This window comes from Sabethes cyaneus, chromosome 2 (genome assembly GCF_943734655.1).
Source record: "Sabethes cyaneus chromosome 2, idSabCyanKW18_F2, whole genome shotgun sequence".
Taxonomy (NCBI): domain Eukaryota; kingdom Metazoa; phylum Arthropoda; class Insecta; order Diptera; family Culicidae; genus Sabethes; species Sabethes cyaneus.
The window spans coordinates 19363568-19381993 of NC_071354.1; the positions used below are offsets into that span (position 1 = coordinate 19363568).

General features: G+C 36.9%; 1 protein-coding gene across 7 annotated transcripts in view; it reads left to right on the forward strand.

Moving 5' to 3' along the window:
- Window positions 1-17616, forward strand: part of LOC128733589 (probable phospholipid-transporting ATPase IA) — a 138407-nt gene extending 120791 nt beyond the window's left edge. For 6 of the 7 annotated variants that reach the window (XM_053827283.1, XM_053827288.1, XM_053827285.1 and 3 more), the window contains one exon: window positions 16355-17616. In XM_053827283.1, coding sequence (XP_053683258.1) covers window positions 16355-16580 — 226 coding nt within the window. In that variant the 3' untranslated portion in view covers window positions 16581-17616. Of the gene's footprint in view, window positions 1-8072; window positions 8168-16354 lie in introns of all 7 variants that reach the window. The other variant, XM_053827289.1, reaches the window with a different exon arrangement.
- The last annotated feature ends 810 nt before the right edge of the window (window positions 17617-18426 follow it).

The following is an 18426-nucleotide window of genomic DNA, read 5'->3' on the forward strand; positions in this document are numbered from 1 at the left end:
CGATTTTTTCCATCCCTGGTCAGGACACGCGTAATAGATACATCTCGGCTGAAACTTCGTAGATGTTGGGCATGGCCCTCTCGCCGGCTCAACTGTAATATAAATTGGCAATGGTCCTCTCGCTGGCTCAATCTTAATAAAAAAAAAGAAAATTATGAATAAAATTTGAATTTATGACACTTTTACAGTACGCATACCATACGTTTTACTGTCCGCAATAAAAACTATTGAAGAGGAGTAATTCTCGCTGAAACAAGGCCACTATTGTAACGAGGTCTTCAAATATTGGAACTTTTGCGCCTAATTGGTTGAAAATGGTTAAAAAATAAGAATTACACTTTTGATACCTCGAAATAGTGAATCCCTCGTACGCCAAGCGATCTAACAGGTTCGAAAAAACTTGAATTTTGAGCAAACCTTGAAATCTAAATCATGTGATATTTCATAAATTTGCCATGAAACAACTAACAAATGGCCCAGTTCTGTAAAGAAGAACAGGGCTTTCAAATGGAGTAAAAAAATTTGGACGGCCATCTTGGATTTGGTCGCTATATTGGATTTTATCAAAAAATCGACGTTTCCACCATGGGCCCCCAACCGATTTTCATTTTAAGACCACCATTGCACAGTGGTCCAGCAGCGAAAATTAAGTGGAAAGTTTTTTGTGGCTCAAAATAGCTCCCCACAATGTTCAGCAAAGTTGTACAACTCTAAAAGACAATTAATGCGAAATCAACGACTAAGTTCCAGTTTGGCTTGTAAACACATAATCGATAATAACTTTTTATAAGAAAGAGATAGAAGGATAATTTTTTCGTCAAAGTTGTAGCTAAAGATTATATAAGTAACTTTGCCAAAGACATAGTAGGCGTATTTTTAAGCGTTTCTAACTTACAGAGTGTTTTACAACAAGACCTCTCAAAAATCACTTTTTCGCTGATTTCTTCAAATGCAGTGGTTTTATTGCATCATAATGTTTTACAAAGTTGGTTATCTTATCAAAAGACATATTTTTGTAGAACATTGTATGTTGAAAACTCGTACGTATAACGAGTTCTAACGTTTTTCCTGTGTTTTTTTAGTCTTTTTTGGATAGAATATCTCAAAAAGGGGCAAACGAAAAAAATCAAACTTAGCCGTTTCTGAAAGCTTGGAGTTTTATCTCAAACATATGTGAAAATAAAAAACTGGTTTTTTCTCTAACTCGAATAATTTCAGTTTAATTATTTCATGTTTGACCATTTTCTACTATGCAGTATTTTCTAATATCTTCTTGAAGACGATTAAAGTCAACATGTCAATAGTAAAAACGAAATTTGTCGTACCATGACACAATTTCTACTGATTGTCACGTAAAATAGTCTTCGAACTCAGGATAAGTTAAGAGATCTAGTTTTTCGACCTTGTGCTAGTTTTCGAACCACTGCTGAAATATTCATTAAATAAGTTTGTATAACGGTAGTTTTTATAATTGTTTATTGTCAAGATATATGGACTTCGCCCGTCATCCAGTCCATACATATAAATATAAATTATAATACCAAATACAAAATAATATAAAACGCAGTGGTATTAGTGTACATGTAATTGACCTCTCAGAAATAGTCAGAAAGTTTTTTCTTAATAGCATCAGTCGACATGTTTAAGTTTAGTATGTTTCTAAAATTGTTCATTAGCTGCATACAGCGACAGGCTGGATCATTGCGCGCGTAGTTAGTTCGACGGTGGTTTGGAGTGAAGGGCCTTAGTCTCCACAGAACTAATGTACTCTGGTTAGCAGTTATCCTGGATTTCAAATAATCACTGTCGTATCGTCCTCTCTGCAAATGGAGCTCAGCACCAGCTGTTTTTGATCTTACAATTTTCATTATTTTACAAATAGACAAATGGAAATCTTCACTTGGATATATGCACATGAAATTAAATTTTATATTGATATTTTTGATTCTTAAATTACTTTGATTGATCATTTTTTAAATTACTTTAGTGTCAGAAAGCTGAGAAGTCTTCAAAATTGATGTCTACGTATTCAGGAACAGGAACATGACTATGATCGTAGTAAAAAAGGAGGAACGCTTTCAAGCAAATCCTATTAGAGTCCTGGAGTTTTTTGTCAAAAAATTTGAGGGTACCGTTACTGTTTTTTAAATTAGTATCTAAAATGTTCGTGAAAGTAATTCGGTAGTTTAGGAGATTATTTCCCATTCAATTCCATATTAGCTATATCGCCAACCGTTAATAAAATTTTAGTACACGGCGCAGATATTATTAAGGCCACGGCACAACCCATAGGGTTATTAAGCGAAGAGGTACAGGAAACGCGAAATAAATGTATTTGTTAGTTAAGAGAATTTCACGCCAGAAAATTTAACCGGAATGCCAATTTGGAGGATGCGTTCAGACGCCTCCTACTGTCGTCCGATCCAGTCATTGCAATACAAAATCGTTCGTATTGTACACGTACTCTGGAGCTTCCACCAATTATTAATATAATAAATTATTATATTGCTGACAATAATAAAATATTTCGAAAACAAAACATTTATTGAATCTCTCAAATAAATGACTACCATTTTTGTTTTCCAAATCAACGATATACTGATATAAGGTGGTTGAAGTTCGAAAGGGATCTATAGGTCTTTTTTCTCTTTTACCTCTTTGACTGTTTTGATATACTTACCTGCGATTAAAAAATGACATAAAACTAAAATAACAGTTAACAATATTACGCATGAAATAACCAATATTTTTTTGCTTTTCCATTGAAAATTATTTTTGAAACATTATTGATGGTAGATTGAGCATATTTGCAAAATAATGAAAATTTAAAGATAGATATTTATCAAAAACAGCTGGTGCTGATAGAAAACTGATGTCATATCTGGAGTTGGAAGACTATTTTACGTGACAATCAGAAGAAATTGTGTCAAGGTACGACAAATTTCTTTTTTACTATTGACATGTTGACTTTAATCGTCTTCCAGAAGATATTGGAAAATACTGCATAGTAGAAAATGGTCAAACAAGAAATAATTAAACTGAAATTACTCGAGTTAGAGAAAAAACCAGTTTTTTATTTTCACATATGCTTGAGATAAAACTTCAAGCTTTCAGAAACGGCCGAGTTTGATTTTTTTCGTTTGCCCCTTTTTGAGATATTCTATTCCAAAAAAGACTAAAAAAACACAGGAAAAACGTTAGAACTCGTTATACGTACGAGTTTTCAACATACAATGTTCTACAAAAATATGTCTTTTGATAAGATAACCAACTTTGTAAAACATTATGATGCAATAAAACCACTGCATTTGAAGAAATCAGTGAAAAAGTGATTTTTGAGAGGTCTTGTTGTAAAACACTGTAAGTTAGAAACGCCTAAAAATACGCCTACTATGTCTTTGACAAAGTTACTTACATAATCTTTAGCTACAATTTTGTCGAAAAACTTATCCTTCTATCTCTTTCTTATAAAAAGTTATTATTGATTATGTGTTTCCAAGCCAAACTGGAACTTAGTCGTTGATTTCGCATTATTTGTCTTTTAGAGTTGAACAACTTTGCTGAACATTGTGGGGAGCTATTATAAATCGCTCAGCTGCAAAAGTAAGTTTCCACTTAACTTTCGTTTCTGGACCACTGTGCATTGGTAAGCTGAGGAAAAATGCTACAAGAAACATTCATAAAATTAGGTGTGCAATGGCCTTAGCTGAATAAAACAGCAGTTATTTGTAGCAAGGTTCACAAATTTCATATAATTATTGTGATATTTCCAAAATTTGCTATGAAACAGACTACAAACAACACGGTTATGTAAATAGAAGACATTGGGATTATAAACAAAGTGAAAAAAAATTGGCGGCCATCTTGGATTTGGCCGCCATGTTGGATTCTATCAAAAAATCGCCGTTTTCGCCATGATCCCCTCGACCGATTTTAATTTCAAGACCATCATCGGAAAGCTGAGAAAAAATGCTATAAGAAACATTCATCAAGTTAAGTGTGCAATAGCATTAACTAAATAAAACAATTAATTTTCTCTAGCAAGATATTCCATTATATGAGAGTTGTAAACCTTGATACAGAGAATAAATTGTTTCGTTTATTTAATGCCACTACACATGTAATTTGATGAATGTTTCTTATAGCATTTCTCCTCAGCTTTCCAATGGTGGTCTTAAAATGAAAATCGGCTGGGGAGCTCATGGTGAAAACGGCGATTTTTTGATAAAATCCAAGATGGCCGCCAAACTTTTTTACTCCATTTGAAAGCCCTGTTCATTTTCTTTACATAACCGGGCTATTTGTTAGTTGTTTCATGACAAATTTATGAAATATCACATGATATAGATCTCAATATTTGCTCAAATTCAACATTTTTTGAACCTGTAAAGCCTCTTGGCGAACGAGGTGTCGACTATTTCGAGGTATCAAACGCGTAATTATTAGTTTTTAACCATTTTCAACAAATTAAGCGTAAAAGTTCTAATATTTGAATACCTCGTGTCAGTAGTGCCCAGTTTCAGCGAGAATTACTCAGAAGCATTGTTTCTACTACAAAATTTTGATGTAAAATTTTATTCGGGTTGGTCACGGTCTTTTGCCGGCTCAACTTTAATACGAATTTGCCAAACTGTTTTACCATTTATTTTTATGGTGTAAGAAAAATAAAAGTTCCTTCTATTGTAATAGTAAATCAATTTTTAGAAAATGAATTTGAAAGTGAAATTTGTTGCCATCTTTTGTGCCAACTCTGGAGTATTGTACCTTGTATTTCGCTTACTTTGGGACCAATCTCAATAAAAGCCGGCGTGATATTTTCTTTTTCTCGTTTGCAATTTTGCCTTTCCGGCTCCATTAATATATTCCATTTTTCTTACCTCATATTTTACCACGAAATTTATCCCGAAAGTTCGATTTGGCAATAGATCGCCAATGTAATATTCTGCTTGTTCACAATCTCCCGACTGACTGACTAAGTGACGCTCCCATTTAACGCGGGAAGCTGTAAACTCACTCTGACCTTTTCCCTCTTACACGCTACCAGCAACTACCCAAGTAATGTGCAAATATTACACACATTACAGGCAAATCCTCTAATATGGTATAAATAACAGGATGCCACAAAGACAGTGTCCGGTGAGGAGTCAGTAGTGCCTAGTTAATTGTGAGAAGTGAGTGAAAGGGTTTTCATCTACCGCGGGGTTCGTATAAATAAACAGACATTCCAGCAATATAAGTTAAAGTAAATGTTAATGTTATTAATCAATTACTATAAACAAGGAGGAGTAGGAATTAAGACCATTAATGGATTGTCACACCGCTGTCACCACAAACATTGCTTTTGGAGCGCATCACTAGTGTTGTGTCTGATGGTATTTATCCGTCTGTCTATGGCGTATGGCGTTTCTAATCTGATCATGAAATGCCTTAGGATTGGTTAATTTCCTTATTTTAGTTCGAAAAACAATGCAATGGAGATGCATGGTGTTTTTTTACCTGCAATGAAATGGATTTTTCGGGCAAAGACGTACCAGAAATATGTGTTTTTTTGTCAGACGCATCCAAAACTTACATTTTTATTCCATCTCAGGCAGAGCAATTCCATAGACTCTTAGAGCAATCATGAGTGAAAACTTGTTTTTTAATATTTGAATACCATAGTCGTCGGTTTCAATAAAAAAAACTGAACTCTTCTTAATCTCTCCACCCATCCACATCTCAAAAATTCTCTGTTGTTTCTCTGTTGTATTTTCTATTAGTTACTACAATTTCCTGTTTTAAGCTTATAATATAATAACAAACTTCTAAAAATATTAGTTATAAGGTATTACATTCGGTCCAATATGTTTATTTTTAATAAACTGATCGGTATGAATTTGGAGTTTTGACGTAATCTACTAGTGTCGTAATTAGTGATATGTAGATTTTGTTCATTTAAGGCCGAAGCGGCGCAAGCATCAAAAAGCATTGAGGAGATCGAGAAAGGTAGCATTTTGAAAATCTTGAATATTTCTTAAATAACGCTACAACATAGTTTTTCGAATACATCGTAATGTGTACGGTATGGGTTAACCTGATATGATATGTCACTACAGTAGAGAATTCAAAACTATCCAATAGAAGCGCACTCTTATTGAAAATTTTGCTTCGTCTTTTTTCTCTCTCTAGTGCGCTGGCTTGGCCTTAATATTTAGCATCAGACACACATTGCATGCCACTTGTTGCTTGCATGCAAGTATTGTCTGATACGAATGTGATTCCTAGCAATGATATTGTTTGCATCGAATGAACCTTGCCAATGTTCATTATTTTAAAATGTATTTCAAGCAGTGCGATAATACGAACTGTAAATAAACTGTAACTGTAAGCAAAAAAATAAAATTCTTCCACATATAAAAATATGAAAAAGTGAACATATTTTTATAATTTTATTCTAAATCCAACCATAAAAAATACTTTCTCCTGTCAGCGAACCTGTCTTCTGAAGCAAGCATAAGCTTATAGATCGCCTATCACTTACAAACTGCAAATTATTATTAAAGCCTCAACCAATTTCGCTATAATTTTCTTCTTCTGTTTTCAGTAGATATTTACCCTATTTCGAACGCATATAGCACTGCGAATGCTCTGTCTTACACGAACCGAATAGAGATAGATACTTTTCCTTACTTAGTAGTCGTAGTGATCCGTATCCCAGGAAGAAAATGAAAACAAATTGACACATGACATTCGCTCACCACCACCACCACCCACTAAGAAGTACATTTTGGTTCAACAAAACACCCTTAACTTTGAATTTTCCAATTTTCTTCAGAACTATGCATGCCCTCGGATCAATAATCAGGTGTAAGTAAACACTACCAATGGTGACTTGTACGGAGAGCACAAGTAGGCCGACCGAAATCCAAAACAAACCAGAAAACACCAATAAAAATTATAACAAAAGAAGCAAAAACAAACAAAACATAGCTACAAGTGTTCAAATCGGTGCTCAATTAGATAGCCAATTAGAAACAAACGAACAAAAAAGTAAAGGTTTTGGCGGTCACCATTAGTAAAATTGATTTTATATTGAACTGTGCTCTCACGAAAAGTGAGACAAACAATACAAATGTGTGTAGATAAAAACGTGTACATAAAACATCACGAGCCACAAACTAACTGTAGAAATTCGCACCCTGCCATACCACAAAAACACCAACGCACCAATTGCTAGTTAAATATTCTAGAGTAATGTACAGAAAAAAAAACATGTTAAGCAAACAATATCAACCAACCAACCACTGTACTGTTTCGATGTATGGTATTTCGTCCTCGTAAATTGTATTTTCATTTCGTTTCCCAGTTCAGTTCTCGCTTGTTGTCGCTTTTCTGTACCAAAACGTGTAAATCGATGTTAGCTGCCTTGTTTAAATACACACCACCACCTACTACTACTATATGTCTGTTTTCCTATTATTTTTTCTATGTTCTACCAAACCCTATGAAGCGCTGTTGTACATACACAGAAAAAAATACAATCAATATTGTTCCTAAATTAATACCTGCTATAGTTTGTGTTAAGAAAACATTCTGTAAAAGTCTCGACAATACCTACCATTATTGTTACGAAAAACAATACCTGTCTTACACCGGTTGATTTAAAGATTTTCTATGTTTAATTTGCATCTTTTGCCGTTTTGTGTTTTATTGTTATGGTTTAGTTAACATAATTGGTGTTAATTTTTGAATAAAAAGTAACAGCACAGATTTGCCCTCTAAGTCGGTAGGTTTTTAGTAAGATTTTATGATTTTTTCGATTAACAAAACTGTGTAGTTTTCACCTATTCCAAAGTATAGTAACCCCTAAAGTCTGAGAACTCAACAGTAGCCTCTCTACAATTGTCTTAATTGATTGGAACACCACATTTTAAAAAAGACATATCTATTGAATCCATAAGGGTTTCTTTTTAATTAACTAACTAACTAACACTATGATGTAACAGCAACAAAACAACTATCAGTATCAGTATCCACCCGAGAAAAAAAAATTGAACTTCGCTCTTCGGCCTCTTCAAACGCCCTTTTTGCAGATTAACCGAAACCGCCCGCCTCCTCAAACGAAACGTACGACGAGTCTTTACCGGCCGGTCGCACCCACCCGAAAACAAAGAACTAGAACTGAAGCGTGAGTACCACCTCTACTATTTGTCTTCTTCCTTCCTTAACATCATCAAATATCGCAGTATTTTTACCGATCCCGTGGCACTACGGAGTCTCTTATTTTACATATTAGTTTGTTTGAAGAGTTTTCCTACCTACTTCTCCTACTGGGTGTACTGTACTACGTCACTAGTGCCCTACCTGACAGCGTAGATTTTTCTTTTGGTTCAAATTATGACAAATTAGTTCTTATGTTTGTTAGTGCTTGAAATCAAAATTTCTCATTTCCGCCACCAAACCTGAAGCCACCCCGAAAAGAATCATACATAATGGATTTTTCATGAAAAAAGAAAATTGATACAAATTATGTTTTGATTCTGACTAGTTTGGCCTTTTAAAGTAGTCCCCAAAATTCTAGTTTTCATATTGTGTTTTGCTTTTTAAACCACTTGTCTAACAGTTATTACCCTCTACAGTTAAATTCAATTGATGAGCAATTCATTAATCATATATTTTCATAGCTCTATAATGTAATATACTTTGTACTTTTTACATCTATCTACAGCACTGACACTAAAGTTTTCGATTTGTAAATTTTGAAAACTAAGAGAATGTTGGAAAATCATTTCTTAGAATATGTCAATTTGTTCAGCTATTATTCAGCAACTATTCAATCCTTTTTGTAGTAAAGCATTAAGATTATTGGGAAAATAACGGAAAGATTTTGATAACCTTTCATTCATGATTTTCAGTGTACAAGAAGCTTTAAAGGGTTAAAAAATGGCGCTTTAGAATTTTCACACTTTTCGACCCGATTGATAAATGTGAATTAGTGTGTTTATTTGATCCCAAATTTATTTTCTCTAGAATCTTTTTATTTTGATAATTGTCTGTTTAACAAATAAAAACTGCAAAACGGAGATAAAGATATTGATTAAAATTTATAAAATCTACAAAACAAAAAAACTGAATAACATGTGTCAGAGCTGAACTGCTTTTCACTAAATCTAAATCCACTATTTAAATCACAATAAGTGTACACTTTGCAACATCACAATTTTCTGTAAATATCAAATTCCTGTCCGATAATGGTGTAAACCTAACAATTATCCTAAAACACCACCAGCCTAAACCGACGATTAGGTTGGACTGTGAACGATGGCACTGGTTGTGGATTTTATTTTCCACCACTACGACGCGCGTCACGTCGGCGGGCTGCCAATTTCTTCACTTCAATCTCACCCCCACCGCCTTATCACTAGATGCCACGCCAATGGCACCCCTGCACAACCTATCCACACGCTTAGCTGCGTTCTAATCCATTTCCGTATACACTAGTCACTCGTCACTAGTCACACATTTTCTACGTATGCTTTAGTGTCAGCACCTCCACCCACCCCGCCCCTAGTTCAATCAAGCTTCCACCAATTACATGAATTATGCACACAAAGCCGACACAACAATGTCATTTGCTGGTTATAGTACTGACTGACGCGATGTAATCGAACGACGGAGTGGTTCGATCCACCTAGCGTAAATCCATATTTTCAGTAACTTTGTTGGATCTGCCCCTGAATTTTCTCAACTATTTTTTATCACATCGTCACAATTTGAGCCTGTGCGCTTCTTGTGAATTCTGATAGTATTACCCTATATTTAGGTATAAATATTTTAGTGTATAGAACAACTCATATCGTGTCATTACATGAATGTAATATAATGTTCACTTACCAAATTATTGTTTAGTTTACCATAGATAGATGCGCTTTTCTTTCGGGTCCCAACTCACCTCTTTGGAAGCTTGAGTGAGACTGAAAAGCTTAATAGCCTCTGAGCAAGTGATATCGTAGTACCAACTTTGTAATTTTTATTTTCGCCTCGGTGTCAAAAACTTATAGCGAATTATTGGTAAACTAATCTGGGTTCGTTCTATTTCTGACCAGAAACTAATACATGATATTTGAAGTTTGACCATAGAGAATAGACATCTAGAGTATATTTTAAAGGAGAAGGTCCGTTTTCGATCCTGCGCCGAACGAATTATAGTACTTCTGTACTGTCGGTCCTGGGCTACCGTTCTTCAATAATCTCACACACCAGCTGAACCTTCCATCATCCTCGACAGCCAGGGCCGGCGCTAACCAATTTGTCGCTCTACGCAAATTCTCAAAATGGCGCCCCCAGAACAAACGAAAAGCAGCCGGCGTTGCTGTGTGCAGACATTTTACTACCTACGCACTCGCAAACGCAAACGCAACAGTCTCGTAGCGTCTTTCTGCATAACCACTCACGAGGCAAATAACTCGTGTGCAGCCAGCTGCCCGTGTGGGCTACAGATTTTGCATTACTTTTTGTTTTCTTTTTCATCTTACGCTCTCAATTCTACACGCGGGTGGGAGTGCGAGTCCTCACGAGTGATCGGTATCAGTGGTTCAGGCTGCAATGACGTGCGAGAGCGACGACCGTGGCTGTTAGTGAAATACTCACTCGCAAAAGTCGTTGCAGTGCATGAATAAACAAGAGCGGGAGTCCGAAAGGAATGCTTATGCCGGCGTGTTCATTAGAATGAGTACGCGTGTGTGAGAAAATTAGAGCTCACTAGTGCGGGTTTCGCAACACTGGTCACAGTCAACCGCCATTTCTTTTGAGCATATCAAGGTATATGAATTCCTCCAATAGTTCATATCGTTCCACATTCTTATCCATTGATCTGTGATTGAATCGGATAATATCGGCGTCATCCGCAAAACCAAGAAGCATGCGAGATTCCGTTATGTCCCGTTCGTTTCCACGTTTGCTCTTCGTATTTTCCCTTGCAAGACCATGTCTCACCCGTTATTCTGACCATGATTTTGGCCCATCCAGCATCGTTCGCATTCAACCGTCCAGTTAACTTCGAAGTACGATGCTGGTCTAACAAACCATCCGTCGTATGTTCGAATCGCACCCGGGCTAGACATAATTAGTAGGATCGTTGCACTAGTCCCGTAATTGCCGGCAAAAGGTTGCTGAAGAATATTAAAGCCACCTATAAGGACCGCCCAAGAAACATTTATGCGCTGATTAAACATTTTATCAGTCATTATTATTCAGCCATAGCCGAATATGCATCGAATAAAATTTGTGTAAACCATTCTACAATACTTATTTAGTCGAAATTGAAGAACTTATACAACCTATTTCGTTTGAGGCAGAAAAACACTTGTTAAGCAATTATATCACCCTTTATATAACCTCTGTCCTACTCTGCGCAAATTGGTTATTTGAAAACGCGCAAAAGCCTCTATCAAGCTCTATTGCAGCTTCGAAAGCAGCTATTAGCAAGCCTGCTAAGCTCGATAAAATCACCAAATTTAGATGTTTAAGAGCTGAAAAAAGGTTTTTATTTCTAAAATTAAACCATTCAGCCACAGGTTGAAAAAATCAGTTATAAAAGCGTTTAATCATCCTGAAATTGTTACTTGGATAGCTGCTTCCAAAGCTTAATAGAAGCTTTTGCGTGTTTTTAAATAACGAACGAGAACAAGAAATAGTTTTGCAATGTTTTTTCAGTCGCTTAATCAACGTCTCTTCAACCAAAAAGCAATGCAGCCAAAAAATAATCTATTTTTAAATTTAAGAAAATAGAAAGCGTCATATTTATTTTGCTATGGCGTCGTATGCTATATTTTAAATTTCGAATAACTTGAATTCGTATATGCAAGCTAATTAAAAATGCAGGTCGTCATCTTTCGGAAATTGAACCGCCACCTTCTGAAATTAAAAACTTTCCAAGCATTCAAAATATAAATTCTTTTCAACTATTTATGTTTATTCGTGACTGATACGTATGTCGCCTACGACATGCAGGCTTCATCAGTGTCTGTTTTCGAAAAATCTTGCACACTGCAAGAGCAATTGCTGTTTACGGTTTAAGGTGATCCAAGCTGCATAAAGTAAGCACTCAAATGGTGTTTGACCAAGCGATGTTTAAGCTATTTTAAGTTTTTTCAAACCAGCTTTCATCCAAAGCTGATAAACAAGCTTAACAGCGGGGTTTTCTGTTAAACAATCCGCCTTTAAACAGTCATAAACATCAAACCGTTTTACGGTTGCTTAAAGGTGTTAAAGTGGCTTTATAAATCAGTAGAGGCTTTCACTAGGCTCACAACTTTCAAACTACTTTAAAGCTGCTTAAGGATGTTAAAGTGGCTTTACAAACTAATATCAAGCTTTCATGCGGTTCACAGCACACATACTGTCAGATCATAGAATTTCGCAATTCGGCTGGTAGCAAAAATATTTGTCAGTTATCGACATTATGGACTGCTTCAAGTGTAAAGATTTTTCACTGTCTGTTCTGCAGATGCAGATGGGGCGCTCTTAAACATTTAAGTCAAGCTTCGGGCTTTCTATAGCTGCTTTGAAGCTGTAATGTAGCTTAATAGAGGCTTTTGTACATTTTTAAATGCCAATTTGTGCAAAGCTGGAAACAAAGCGTACAGAGGCGATATAACTGCTTAACAAGTATGTTTTCTGCTTCAAACGAAATAGGTTGTATAGGTTCTCCAATTTCGGCTGAATAAGTATTGTAGAATTATTTACATAAATTTTATTCGATGCATATTCAGCTATAGGTGAATAATTATGGCTACTAAAATGTTTAATCATCGCATAATTGTTTCTTGGGACAGCTGTATCGTTCTCAGGCAACTCGTAAATTCTAAAAGAAAATAAACACATCCCACAAACGCAGCTGTGTTATGACTACATCACGGATGACGGTGATGTTCCGACCCCCACAGTAGGTGAAGCGATCGAAGCCATCAAGCAACTAGCAAAGATGGCATCGCAGCGGAGCTTATCAAGATGGGCCCGGATAGGCTGGCAATCTGTCTGCACCGGCTGATAGTCAGGATCTGGGAAACAAAACAGCTACCGGAGGAGTGAAATCCCGAATATACAAGCAGGGCGACAAGATGGAATGCGAGAACCATCGAGCGATCACCATTCTCATCACTACCTATAAAGTGCTTTCTCAGACCATCTTTCGCCGTCTATCGCCGCTAACAATTATCCAGTTTCGCGAAAAGTTATCAAGCCTGTTTTGTGAACGGGCGATCGACAACGGACCAAATCTTTGTGCTGCGATAGATTCTCCAAACGTGTTGCAAATACCAAGTTCCTACCCATCACCTATTCATAAATTTCAAAGCTGCCTACGATACTATCGACCGGGAAGAGCTATGGAAGAGTATGAACGAAAACGACTTTCCCGGGAAGCTGACAAGACTGTTTATGGTCACGATGATGATGTACAGTGCTGTGTGAGGATTTCGGGCGCCTTATCAAGCCAGTTTGAAACACGCGGGGGACTTCGACAAGGCGAAGGTATTTCCTGTCTCCGGTTTAACATCGCGCTAGAAGGTGTTATGAAACGTGCGAGTTTTAACAAGGGAGGCACCACCTTTAATAAATCTAGCCAATTTATCTGTTTCGCTGACGACGTGGAGGACGTTTCAGGTGGTTGCCGAGCAGTATACCAAACTGAAGCGTGAAGCAGTAAAGGCTGGGTTAGTGGTGAATACGTCTAAAATGAAGTTCCCATTAGCAAAAGGAACTGAGCGCGATCGGGTTCGCATTGGTAACGGCGACGAGTTCGAGGTGGTCAACGAATTTGTATATCTCAGGTCATTGATGACGTCGGATGATAACTACAGCACAGGAATGCGCAGACGTATTCTTGCCGAAAGTCGTGAAAGGTATTACGGACTATTTTCGGCGTAATACAAACGATAAGCGGAGAGTGGCGGAGGCGAATGAACCACGAGCCGCAGACACTGTTTAGAAAGATACTCATCGGGCCCATTGCCAAAATCGATGAGCCGGCCACATCACAAGAATGCCGAATGACTGTACAGTGAAAGCTGTTTTCTTCAAGAACCCCACCGGCACCAGTAATAGAGTGCTAATAACGTGCTTGATTGCTCGACCAGGTTGAAGCCGACTTGCGTGTGTCGAGACGCTCAACGAATTGGCGACGATTGGCCGAGGACCGAGTACGGTAGAGTGAGATTTTTGGTCAAGCAAGAGCCACCCCGGCTCTATGCTGCTAGAAGTAAGTAAGTTAGTTGCAGTTAATGCCTAGATTATACTGGGGCACTTTCACTTATAATTACACTTATTACTATTTACGCGGTTGCTTAATCGGACATAACTCTATCACAATTTACTTTCGTAACATTTCGCGTAACTGTAAGGGGGATTGATCAATCTGTACAAAACTTTGCGAAATTTGTGGGGTCGGAATAAGCAATTTGGCGATAGTCGTCTATATTTCCTATCGAGGCAAATAGCTTCAGGTCTAGTACCCAACAGGTACGCTATATCGTTAAAGTACAGCAATAAAAGCAATGGTCCCAAAATTGCTGCCTTGAGGAACTCCAGACTTATTAATAAACACCGAGTTTCGGGGTACGATATTGGCCTAACCAGTCAGTCGTCATATATACAAATCTCGGCTGGGCGGTGCTGCTATAGAACCATTGCACTATTGTCATGTAGCACAATAACCGGCTGCGAAGTCTGTCGATAAAGAAGGGTCAAGTTCTAAGGACATTTGGCTTTGGTTTACGATGAAACACTGGATCCGTGTTTTATACGAAACAGTCTACCACTGAGGTATGAGCTTAACCATTCAACCATTTGTTGAGAAGCACTGAATCGAGATAGTTTCGCCTTTATAAGCACAAAAAGTATCAGAGATGGAGCTTTGCTCTGTCTTCAATAAAGTTGCTTAAAATCAGTTTTTCTATAATTTGACTGAAAATATTAAAAGTATTTTTATTTAAAAAAAGTTGGAATGTTTTTTTAACCTGAGCTTGCAAGATTCTCATCACTTTTTGCCTAGTTCCTTCAACTCCGAGCCTTCTCGTATATTTTAGAGCAGTATCACCCCAAGGGGGGTTCGCAACCACTCTTTTAGAGGATCGTTGCGTACGAAACGTTGCCGTTCCATTCGACAACTTGGGCTATCACTCTCATTTTTACTCCTCTCCCGCCCTGACCTATGCGTCTTATGTTCTCCTTTCTTTTTCACTCCATTTAGCCTCTTCCTGTCTTTCTGGCTTTCCAAATTGCACCGGAACATTCTTTGTCCGGATCTTTTTCCTCCTCCTTCTTTAACGTGATTTGAAGTCTGGATATCCACTCGGTACTTCGATTGCTATCTTCTTCTTGACTTCGCTTAGTACGTTTTCAGCAGTCCAAGCTTCTGCTTCGAGTTCAGTTGCGGACATAGCGGATTTAATGCGTGCCTCCTTCTGCTTGATCTGCGTGTGGGGCGTTCAAGCCTCTAGACTCTTGTGTCTCAGTTGTGTGTGTGTGTGTGTGTGTGTGTGTGTGTGTGTGTGTGTGTGTGTGTGTGTGTGTGTGTGTGTGTGTGACTCTGTGTATCCTCTTTTAGTTCCACCAATGAAAATAGAGTATCAGAAATCTACAATTTAACGTTACCACTCCTACAGTAGGAATTCTTTTGCGTGCGTGTCGCTTACACATAAATTGTATTACACAACACTTGAATATCAAATAAAATTTTGTTCAGGACAACGACCTGGTAAAAAAGCAGGAAGTAAAATTCTGACTAACCTACGTAAGTACAATATGTCCTTACTACAAAGCAATCAATAAATCAGTGTTTCGTGCTTCTCGGTTATAATAGGAATACGCTGGTGCCGATAATTATACGTGTAATTTATCTTTATTTTCGTATCTTTGAGCATTGGAAAAGCTGTATCATTCCATGCTACAAATGGAACCATATGACGCCATACGTTAGTGCAGGACACAAGATTCAGATTGATAATGTTAAAATTCAGTTCTCACATGATTATTGTGTTTCGTCGGTGAAGAATGCAAAACTGAATACATTATCTATAAGAGGGACAGAAGCTAGTCTTTTGCACAGTTTTGAAACGTTAAAAAACTTTTTTTTTGAAAAGAAAGTTACCTGCGTCAGTGGTCTATAACCAGCAAAACATTAACATTCACCATTTTTTCTGCACATAAAATCATTCGTGGCTCTTCAGTACTAAAATTCGAACCAAGGTAACATTCCTGGTTGGAATGTCACTCAAATTGCTCTGTAAATTCTGTAAATAGTTTTTAAACCAATGGATCACTAATCAAAATTGTTTTTCCCCACACATTCGCAACTGTCATTACGCCCCATCAGATGGCTTCGCTTTCTCCCAGGAGGAAGGTGGAAGCGTGACGCAAACCGACGTTATCAGAGCCTACGACACCAATCTGCCCAAACCGGATGGGAATTGAGAGTTCCGACCCGATTTTTGCTGCGGAAACTATTTTTCCGTGTGCTAAAGCGAAAGCGTCGACGGCAGCAGCAGCATCAATCCAGCCGGAAACATCAGCAGCCACCGCACCTGGGCCTGCTGCTGTGATGATTCCGGTGAGTCGTCGACCACCCATTCGATGGAACAGCTGTCAGCTACTTTTACTCCAGGAATTAAGTAACATTAACAATATGCGTAAGTATTTTTGTGTAAATGTGTGTATAAAGTTGCAGAAAAAAATGGAGAAAGCACTCTTATTTATACATACGTATTTGTCAGAACAGATTAAAATACAAAATGTTTGATGTGCAAGCGCCAGGGTATATTTATAGTGGAAGATAATTCATAATATTTATTTTGCGTCGTGTAACGTGAAAAAGTATTTATTATTATAATAACGTGTTAGCTAAGCGATAACGGTAAACTGCAGTGTTGAAAGGAGTAAGGGCAACAACTATAAAAAATATCAAGATAAAAAGTATTATTTTTGTATCAAAAATCTAAATCAAATCAATTATACAAATTGTAAGCTTTTGTCTTGTTCAGAACTGTTTCATTTCTACCTTTCAACTTCGACTGGATGCTTTTCTACTCAGAAATAGTTTAGTTTTTCTACGGAAACAAGTTAACATTTGAACGCAGAGATATGAAATAATAGGAAAATTTAACAGTAACAACACACTACACACCGTCAGAAAAAAAATAAAACTAAAAAAACTGATACAAACTAGAAAGAATTTGGTAACGCCTTGATAAAAACAAAACTAACAAACATTCGTAACACTTAGTCTAATGGCATGCAACAATTTACACAAACCACAAACAACTTGAAGCAAACAACAGCTACTCAGTCTGTGAGAAAAACATGTGAATATCTATGGATAATGTAAAATCAGTCACACAACTATCATCTCTCTAATCAGTAGAAATAATCGGAAATCGGTTCATTGCTGTACCCGAACCCTTACGCCGATGAACCTGGCACACAGTAATTCACAGTAACTCGGGAATACTCGCGCTCTAGGAAGAATGTGAACAACAAGTACATACCTACATACATACAATTAGGCAGAAAATACAAAAACCGACAGTTTAATATCTTGGTTAAATGTTTATTGTTGGGGAAGTTAAATCCAGTCAAATATAGTGCATATTATATCTGGGAGCTCGGTTTTGATGCTTTTGATTAGTCATCCGAAATTGTCAAGAAGTCATTGGATACTTGGGAACGTCGAACATTACTCTGTTATGAATGTCGCGGACAAAAACTGGTCGGTGTTAGTTCAGACCGGGCCAAGTTGCAAATTTAGAAACAATTGTATCCTGAGTTTTTTAGTTACGTTTTACTTTAATCAGATTTCAAACTTCATTTTGCCCGTTCATACTACCTCTAATTATGGAAATTCTTTTTTCGCTCGTGGTATTGTCATTTGGAATCAGCTACCTACCTGATGATATTAAACGCATGCAAAATTCGAATACATTTCAGAGAGAATGCAGGGATTGGTTCAACAGAATGAATTAGATGATTTTGTAGTATTTGAAAGTATATAATTGGAATTTGGGCTTCATCTTATCCGAATGCAGTAAATTATAAGGTTGTATCGTGCTCTACAAGTATTGAATAAACAAATAAATAATTAAATAACTAGAAGTTACAGTTACAATAAAATAAAAATACTTTCAGAATATAGCAGTGACTCTAACTCGGAAGTCAAAGATCCCCTTGAAGAAATCAGTTCTACCAAAGAAGAAGTAGAACATGATGCTGGAGAATCTGGATCTTGGAAAATATGATACCGGAAGCAACGTGAGTCCTGATATATTTAGTCAACATAAGTAAACTAGGTATAACGATTGTGAGGAACATGCTGCTCGAGCCACAGATGCTGATACCTGAAGTAAACTATAACAGTTTAATATAATATTGAATTCAACAATTGGAGCAGCATTA